Source organism: Glycine soja, chromosome 9 (assembly GCF_004193775.1).
Source record: "Glycine soja cultivar W05 chromosome 9, ASM419377v2, whole genome shotgun sequence".
Classification (NCBI taxonomy): Eukaryota; Viridiplantae; Streptophyta; class Magnoliopsida; order Fabales; family Fabaceae; genus Glycine; species Glycine soja.
In genome coordinates, this window is record NC_041010.1 from 11,056,839 (window position 1) to 11,067,152 (window position 10,314).

The 10,314-nt window shown below is 41.1% G+C and overlaps 1 protein-coding gene across 1 annotated transcript; it reads right to left on the bottom strand.

The window, feature by feature from the left end:
- Positions 1-360: 360 nt before the first annotated feature.
- LOC114368167 lies at positions 361-1,104 on the bottom strand. Its single transcript, XM_028325507.1, has one exon. It carries the CDS (start codon positions 1,102-1,104, stop codon positions 361-363), a length of 744 nt encoding a protein of 247 aa, XP_028181308.1.
- Between the last annotated feature and the right edge of the window lie 9,210 nt (positions 1,105-10,314).

Here is a 10,314-nt window from a genome sequence, read left to right on the forward strand (position 1 = left end):
TTGGTCATCTCACATCAGAGAAGGTTTTTTGGGCTAGGCTTCAGTGGCTCCCAGTAGGAGCTGCAGCAGATCTTTAGTTTAGTTTTTGTAGCCATTCTATGGTTCCTCTTCAAACTGGTGTAGTTTTTATTGGAACCATGAGCATGGAACTATCTCTGTATTTTTTCAGTACCTCTGGTACTTTTATAAATATAATATTTTTGCTGATAAAAAAAATAATATATATATTAATCAAATAATAGTACCAGTGGTACTACAAGATAAGAAGGAGATAAAATCTCTAGGATCATGAGTCCAAAAATACATAACACAAATGCCCTACAAGAAGCCCCCAAAACCCTTAACCCAACAGACCACAAGCTAAGTAAAGGCCATAGGCATGGCTGTGGACCATTGGTGAAAAGGGGCATTGAAGTCCTTTTCCCATCCCCTCAACCAGGACCAAGTGAGGAAGTTAGTGTTATCCACCAACTTAGAAATGTGGAAAGACTGGTTATGAAAGATCATATCATTTCTGAGCTTCCATATGGACCTTGTAGCTGCTATCCACCAGATTCTCCTTCTTGAATTTGAAGCCTTCGAACCTGCTATGGAAGAGTGCTGAAGGAAATGATCCATGGGCCTGCAAGGGAGAGCTCTAGGCTCCTTTACCCACGTATTGAATTCCCACCACAAAGGCAGAACTTTTTGACAAGTGAAAAACATATGAGAGCTAGATTTAGGGTGGTTTTGGCAGAAGGGACATGAATCATTGGCAAGATCAACTTGTCTCTTGGATAAGTTCTCCTTAGTAGGGAGCCTGTCCCAAAACAATCTCCACGCAAAAATTAGAGCTCTAGGAGGGATTTTGGTACCCCACAGTTGGCAGAACCCAAGCTGATAATCTTCAGAAGGCTGCTCAGCTTTAATGCATAAATAAGCAGATTTAGAAGAGAAAATCCCATTAGAAGTAGCTCCCCACACCCAACTATCCTTAACCAATGCATTTAGATTAATGCCAGCAGTTTGGTCAATAAAATCAGAGGCCATCCCCATTTCATTGTCAAAGAGGTTGCGCCTCCACAGGAATTTCCATTCCCACCCCGCTTCACTGGAAGAACCCATCTCGGCTACAGTATGCTGTTTTTGCAAGGAAATGTGATATAACTCTAGATATTTATCTTTAAGAGCTATTCTCCCTTCCATCCAGTAATCCTCCCAAAATAGGATTTGGTCACCTCTTCCCAGCCTCCAAATAAACTATTTAGAAATCTCAGCCATACATCCTTGCTGGTTAGTGGATCTCAAGTCTGACCACCAATAAGAGAAGTTAGGCTTTGGTGGCCCCCTTTCCAAGCCTCTCCAGCCTCTGTATTTAGAGTTTAGAATACGGCACCATAGCTGATCACTTTGCTGGAACATCATCCATTTCCATTTAATTAAAAGCACATTGTTGAAAGCCTTAATATCTTTAATACCCAAACCTCCCGTTTCTCTAGATGAGCAAACTTTATTCCAAGCTAACCAAGCAATCTTCTTTCATTCAGAATTGCCACCCCAAAGGAAATGTCTTTGGATAGCATTTAATCTATTAATTACTGCAGAAGGAGCCCTATAAAAGACAAGTAGAATAAGGGTAATGCTGTTAAAACAACATTAATAAGGGTGATTCTTCCAGCCATAGAGATGCTCCTTTGGTTCCATTTGTTCAGCCTAGCTTCAAATTTTTTTATGATAGGCTCCTAAACCATATTTCTTCTCGGATTAATGCCTATAGGCAACCCAAGGTAACAAAAGGGAAACTGAAGCATAGCACAATTAAGAAAGTCAGCAGCAGAACAAGCCCATTCTTCAGTTTGTCCAATAACTCCAAAATGGCTCTTGGCAAAGTTAATTCTCAAGCCTGAAACCATCTCATAGCTTCTAAGCATGGCCTTCACAGTTTTGACATTTTCCATTGAAACTTCTCCAAAAAAGATAGTGTCATCAGCAAATTGGAGGATGTTCACCAGGATCTTATGCTTCCCCACCAAGAAGCTTTGAAAGCAGTTTTTAATTAAAGCTTCCCTCATCATTCCAGTCAAGCCTTCAGCCACCAAGACAAACAACAAGGGGGCCAAAGGATCCCCTTGTCTCAAGCCTCTTTGGGGCTTAAATTCAGAAGTAGGGCTTCCATTTACAAGGATAAATATAGAGGCTGAAGTGAGGCACCCCTTAATCCAACTAATCCATTTATCATGGAACCCCATTCTTCCCATCATGTAAAGCAGAAATTGCCATGACACGGAGTCGTAAGCTTTTTTGAAGTCCACTTTAAACACCATACAAGGCCTCTTAGACCTCCTAGCCTCCTCAACCACCTCATTGGCAATTAAAACACCATGAAGCAGCTGTCTATCCTTCACAAAAGCTGACTGCCTTTCATCAATGAGATGGTTCATTACCTTGCTGAGTCTGCTGGCCAAAAGCTTAGCAATGATTTTATAGGCACATCCAATGAGGGAGATGGGTCTGAAATCATTGAAGGATTGAGGGTCCTTAATCTTAGGGATTAAGGAAATGAAGGATGAGTTGAGGCCCTTGGGGAAGGAAGCATTCACATGGAATTCTGCTATAAATCTTAGGAAATCAGGCTTCAATTCCTTCCAAAACTGCTTAATAAATCTGAAATTAAAGCCATCTGGTCCTGAGCTTTTGTCATTGCCACAGGCCCACACAGCACAACTAATCTCTTCCTCTTTAAAAGGTTCAATCATCATATCTCTCTGAGTAGGATTCAGACTTTTAAAGGCCACCCCATCCAGGTTAGGTCTGCTCAAGAGGGGCTCATTGAACCTGTTCTGAAAGTATTGAAGGATTTCAGCCTTGATAATGTTAGGGTTTTCCACCCAGGTGTCACCAATTTGCATCCCCCTCAAAGCATTTCTCCTTCTCCTCGCATTCATAACTCTATGAAAATAGGTTGTGTTGCTGTCCCCCTCTTTGATCCATCTGCATCTTGATTTCTGCCTCACAATAGACTCATACATAGTAGCTTTTTCCCAAAGGTCAGGTTGGATTTTCTTGAGATCCTTGACTTGTTGATCAGAAGGTTGAGCTGTCAAAGAATTCTCCAAAGTATTTAGATTCTCTTGAAGTTGTTTGACTGTACTGCCCAGGTCTCCTATATTGTCTTTACTCCAAATTTTCAGCCTTTGTTTAAGATGTTGGAGCTTGCATTTTAAAACATAACCACCCTACCCCATGGGCTGATAATCTAACCAACATTCCCTCACTACCTTCTGAAATTTATTATTCATTAGCCATCCATCATAAACCTTAAAAGGTTTAGGGCCCCAATCGATGCATTTAGAATACATGATAATAGGACAATGATCGGAATAATTCCTCTCAAGGTTAAATTGAGAACTGTCAGGCCATTTGGACAGCCAGCCATCAGAGACACACACTCTGTCCAATTTGCTTTGGCATGAGCCATTAGGCCTAACCCAAGTAAAGGGTTTCCCCATCCAAGGAATATCATCAACCTCCATTGTAGCAAGCCAATCATTGAACTCAGATATTAAGCCATTATCTGAATTACTGTGATTGCTTCCCAATCTTTCAGAGGGACTCCTCACACAATTAAAGTCCCCTACCAGACACCAACATTCCCCCTGAAATTGAGATTTCCTTCCACTCAAGCTCTGCCAAAGCTGTCTTTTACCTTCACTATCACAAGGAGTATAGATATTGATCACAGTCACTCTCTGCATCTCAGGTAACCAAGTACCACCCAGCAGGATAAATCCCTTTTCAGAGATTCTGAAGTCAACTTGAAAATTATTGTTATCCCAAATGCACAGCAGCCCCCCTGCAGTATTCTCAGCAGGTTGCCACTCCCAGGCAACGTCTGGATGTCCCCATAGAACCTGACAATTTGCCTTGGAGAGAGATTCCCTTTTTGTTTCTTGCAAACACAAAACATCCACTTTATGCTTCCCAACCAATTTTCTGATAGAGGCCCATTTAATGCCTCTACCCAGCCCTCTAATATTGTAGGAAAGGATATGTATTATGATAGACTACTGTTTTGACATTTGTCGTAGCATTTATATACACATATACTGCTGTATTTGTTTGGTAGATAAATTGTTGTATTTGTTTGACTAACTTATCTAAGATCAATTCAGTATTTGTCAATAGTACTTGTCCCCTAAAGCTATCTTTGAAATCCAGCTTGTGCTGTTGACACACACACACAGGCACACGCACACACACACAGCCACAAACCCACACAGACACACACACAAACACACACACACAGAGCCAGACACTCAAAGACACACACAGCCACAGACACACAAACACACACACACAGACAGCCACCCACACACAGACAGCCACCCACACACACACACAACCACACACACACACCGACATAGACACACACAACCACACACACACACACACACAAAGCGACACACACACACACACACAGACACAAACACACACATAGCCACACACACAGAAACACACACAACCACACACAGAGAAACACACCCACATCCACATACACAGAAACACACACACACACACACACACCCACATACACACACCCACATACACACACACACAGCCACACACATAGAAACACACACACACACCCACACCCACATACACACACACACAGACAACCATACACACACACACAGACACCGTCAGCATTTTCCTATAATTTTCAATAAATTTCCATCTTTCAATTTGTTAATCAGTGCCCTTAAGTGGTATATGTTATACATGTTTTTTTTTATCAGCAAAGATAAGTATATATATATATATAGATAATTGAGTACCAGAGGTACTGAAATACAATTTTTGTTGCCCAAGCTAGTGGTTCGAGATTAGACTGAATGGAGTCTAAAAAGGAACCACAGCCAGCCCATAGACCATATTAATGGAGTCAAAAAGCTGCAGTGAAAATTAAAAAAAAAAACAGAAAACCTTATGTCAAACCTTATTAATTTGAACTTGTGCTTGTACATAAGTTCAATTAATTTAATTTTAAAAGCTGCAGTGCATATTTTTCCACCCACATACTGCAGATGCTGCAGAATTTCTGCCTTAAATAAGCTGCAGTGCTTATTTTTGTAAACGCTGCAGTGCTTGTACATAACTTCAATTAATTTGAATCTGCCATGCAAATGCTGCAGAATTTCTGCCTTAACCAAATTAGGATTTTCCACCCACAAACCATCAATTTCTGCCTTTCTAGAAATTGGTCTTTCAGGGGAATCCCATCCTCAACCCAAGCATCTTCCGAGACAGGATTTGGTTAGCCCTACCCATCTTCCACCTGTTCAGCCTATCCTGAAATTTGCTAATTATAGGATCCCACACCACCTTTCTTTTGGGATTGACACCAATCGGAATACCTAAATAGCAGAAAGGAAATTGGAGCAAAGCACAATTGAGGTTGTTTGCAGCATGAAGACACCACTCCTCAGATTGACCAATAGCTCCAAATTTGCTCTTAGCAAAATTAGTTCTCAATCCAGAAACCAGCTCAAAACTCCTGAGAGTAACCTTCACAGTTTTGACATTTGCCATAGATGAACACAAACACACACACACATAGAGACAAACACACGCAGACACAAACACAAACACAAACACACACACACACACACAGAGTCACACACACATAAAGAGACAGACAAACACATAAACACACTGAGCCACAAACACACACAAAGACACACAGACTGAGTCACAGACACACACACACACATAGACAGACACACACACACACACATAAAGAGACAAACAGACACACACACACACACATAAAGATATAAACACACGCAGACACAAACACAAACACACACACACAGATAAAGATACACACACACACACACACACACACACAGAATCACGCACACATAAAGACACAGACAAAGACACAAACACACTGAGCCACAAACACACACAGAGACCCACACACAAAGACACACACACTGAGTCATAAACACACACATACACAAACACACTCACACACATGGACAGACACACACACACACATAAAGAGACAAAGACACACACACACACACACATAAAGAGACAGACAAACACACAAACACACTGAGCCACAGACACACACATACACAAACACACTCACACACATAGACAGACACACACACACACACACACATAAAGAGACACACACAAAACACACACACACACACACACAACTGTTGATGTCCTTGTATGTTCTTGTACGTCATGAATGTTCTTGTATGTCATGAATGTTGTTATACGTGCTGAATGTAATTTGCTATATAAATAACTGTTGTTCATGCTGAGTGAACCGTAGATTCCCGTTTGAGACTGAATGCAATGATTCTTGCGGATAGTTTGCATTAGTCATTGTATTTAGTCTTGAATATCCGTTTGGACAGTTTGGGGAGACTTGTACTTTTATGTTAGACTCATTCGGTCAGGTTATTATTATTTTGATTAATTTGATGAAATTTTGGTTGAATGCATTTCAAGTTGTTCTCTGAGTGCATACTTGATTATCGTGAAATTTGTTTCACCGATGTCATGTCGTGTACTTGGAGACCAATGCGAAATGCTGCCGAAATTTACTCAAATTGTTCAAAATAATGCTAACCATGACGTTTGAGGCTAACATAAAAGACAGTCTTCCTAAATGGGATAGGGCCACACCTATAAATAAAAAAAGTGAGATTTGCATGCATGGATTTGCTTAGATGGATCGAAGTTGGATCAATCAAATTCGCATGAGCCCAGAATATGAGGATGGCGTCGAACAGTTCTTGCAATTTGCTTCAGAAAGAGGTCGACCGAATGAAGAAGGAAAATATTATTGTCCTTGCATCAACTGTTTGAATGGAAGACGACAACTACTTGACGACATACGGGACCATCTATTGTGTGATGGGATGAAGAAGAATTACACGACGTGGATATGGCATGGTGAAGTGACTGACATGCATACTGGGTCCCAATCTGAACCGTTTGATGTAAAAATGGGAGATCGCTTGGAAGACATGATTCGTGACCTTGGACAGGAGTCTTTCCAGCAAGCACACGCCCCTGTGTATGAAGGATTGCAGAGTGATTCAAAGAAGCCTTTGTATACAGGGTGCAAGAATTCCTTAACCCTGTTGTCTGTGGTGTTAAGTCTGGTTAATGTGAAGGCCAGGTATGGGTGGAGTGACAAAAGTTTCACCTCACTGCTTGAGGTAGTGCACAATCTGCTTCCAGAGGACAACATGCTGCCTAAAAGTTACTATAAGGCGAAGAAGATATTGTGTCCCATGGGTATGGAGTATCAGAAGATTCATGCTTGCCCCAATGATTGCATACTCTACAGGCATGAATTCCAAGAAATGTCCAAATGCCCTGTCTGTGGGACTTCACGGTACAAAGTGAAGGATGAAGAGGAAAGCAATTCTGATGAAAACTCCAACAAAGGCCCCCCAGCGAAGGTTTTGTGGTATCTTCCAATCATTCCAAGGTTTAAGCGTCTGTTTGCTAACGAGGATGACGCAAAAGACCTTACATGGCATGCAAATGGAAGGATTTCTGATGGAATGGTCCGTCATCCGGCTGATTGCTCGCAGTGGAAGAAGATTGATGGTTTGTATCCGAATTTTGGGAATGAGCCAAGAAATCTTAGACTTGGACTAGCCAGTGATGGAATTAATCCATATGGCACCTTAAGCACTCAACACAGTTCATGGCCAGTTCTGCTAGTAATTTACAATTTGCCTCCTTGGTTGTGCATGAAGCGAAAATACATGATGTTGTCTATGATGATATCGGGCCCAAGACAGCCAGGAAATGACATTGACGTTTATCTAAGTCCGTTGGTTGAAGATCTGAGAAAGTTGTGGGACGAGCGGGTTGTAGTATTTGATGCGTTTCGCAAAGAGACGTTTGAAATGCGTGCAATACTTTTTTGTACCATTAATGAATTTCCAGCATATGGGAATCTCAGCGGTTACAGTGTTAAGGGTCATCATGCATGCCCCATCTGTGAAGAAAATACAAGTTACACACAACTGAAACATGGGAGAAAAACAGTCTACAATATGCATCGCCGCTTTCTAACACCCAATCATCCTTACAGACGACTTAGAAAAGCTTTTAATGGAAGTCAAGAGCATGATATTGCGCCGATACCATTCACTGGTGAGCAGGTATATCAGCGGGTTCAACACCTGAACACTGTATTTGGGAAGACCCAAAAGAAGGATAAAAGTCAGAGTTGCATATGGAAGAAGAGGTCCATTTTCTTTGATCTTCCGTACTGGTGTGATCTTGACGTTAGACATTGTATTGATGTTATGCATGTGGAGAAAAATGTTTGTGACAGTGTGATTGGGACGCTCCTTAACATTCAAGGCAAGACGAAGGATGGCTTGAATACCCGTCAAGATCTAGCTGATATGGGTATACGATCACAGTTGCATCGAAGGTCTGATGGGAAGAAAATTTACTTGCCCCCAGCCTGCCATACTTTGTCCAAGAAGGAGAAGATAAGTTTTTGTCAGTGTCTTCGTCGGGTGAAGGTTCCACAAGGATACTCTTCAAATATTAAGAGCCTTGTGCAGTTGAAGGAGCTTAAGCTTGTAGGGTTAAAGTCTCACGATTGTCACGTGCTGATGCAACAATTGTTAGTCGTGGCTATACGAGACATCTTGCCAAACAAAGTCAGGTTCACGATAACTCGCCTGTGCTTTTTCTTCCATGCTATATGTAGCAAAGTGATTGATCCAGTAATGTTTGATGAGTTGGAAAATGAGGCCGCAATTATACTCTGCCAGTTGGAGATGTATTTTCCCCCTGCTTTCTTTGACATCATGATTCACTTGATTGTGCATCTGGTCAGAGAAATCAAATGTTGTGATCCTGTTTATCTACGGTGGATGTACCCGGTTTAGCGATACATGAAGATCTTAAAAGGGTATACAAAGAATCTATATCATCCGGAAGCATCTATTGCTGAGAGGTACATTACAGAAGAAGCCATTGAATTTTGTTCAGAATACTTAGAGAAGGCTAAAGCTGTTAGGCTTCCTGAGTGTCGGCATGATGACAGAGTGGGTGGTAAAGGTTCAAGAGGACTGCAGGTGATCACTCCAAGTGTAGAAGATTTGTTACAAGCTCACTTGTATGTCTTGAACAACAGTAATGAAGTTTTGCCATACATAGTTAAGCATGAAGCTTTAGTCAAACAAAATAATCCGAAAATGTCAAAGAATTGGGTGTTGAAAAAGCATAACAAAACTTTCTGTGATTGGTTTAAAGATACAATCTTTGCAGATGAGAATGCTTCAGAAACATTAAGAAAACTAGCAGATGGGCCCAAAAGAAATGTTATAACCTGGCAAGGATACGACATAAACAGGTATTCATTTTACACAAAAGCACAAGATGACAAAAGTACAATGCAGAACAGCGGGGTCACCCTAAGGGCTGAATCTCAACACTTTGCAAGTGTCAATGACGCGAATCCCTGTGTAGCTTCCATCCCTTACTTTGGGTTCATTGATGAAATTTGGGAGCTTAATTATGTGAAATTTACAGTATGTGTTTTCAAATGTAAATGGGTTGACAGCAACACCGGTGTGCGCACCGATGATATAGGATTTACCCTGGTAGATCTAAAGAAACTTGGTTACCACAATGACCCTTTCATCATGGCAGAACAAGCTAGACAAGTATTTTACGTGCAAGACCCTTGTGATGAAAGGTGGTGTGTGGTTCTGCAGGGCAAAACAATTGGTGTTAATGTAGAAGATGATGATTCATACATGGACACCTATGTTAGTCCTTTGACCGCTCAAATCACTGGTAACGTTGTCGGAGAAGAAGAAGCTGACGACATTCATGCAAATCGAAATGATCATGATGAAGGAGAATTGATTAACATCGGCTAATGTAATTTTCTGCAGAGACAGAGGTCACCAAACCTAGTAAGTGACAACTACATTTTTCTCTTATTGAGGCATCGGTTTTTTGTTTCAATTTGCCTCCTTAGGACTTCATCCAGCTGATGTTTGTTGCCAGTTTCATCATCCACCACTCTTTTCTTCTCTGGCTTCTCACGTTCATTGTTGTTAAACCCATATTTATGCTCTCTTCCCTTCATGTCTTGTTTTATCACAACTTTAGCTGAATCTCCCATCTTCAGCATAGTTGAATCTCTTGTCTTATTGTCCAATGCCAAATTTTGATGGCCTGTATCTCTTTTGTTCGTATGTTCTACTGCTTCAGCTTCACAATGCATAGAACAATCAGAATTTCCGAGTGATCACCAAAGGC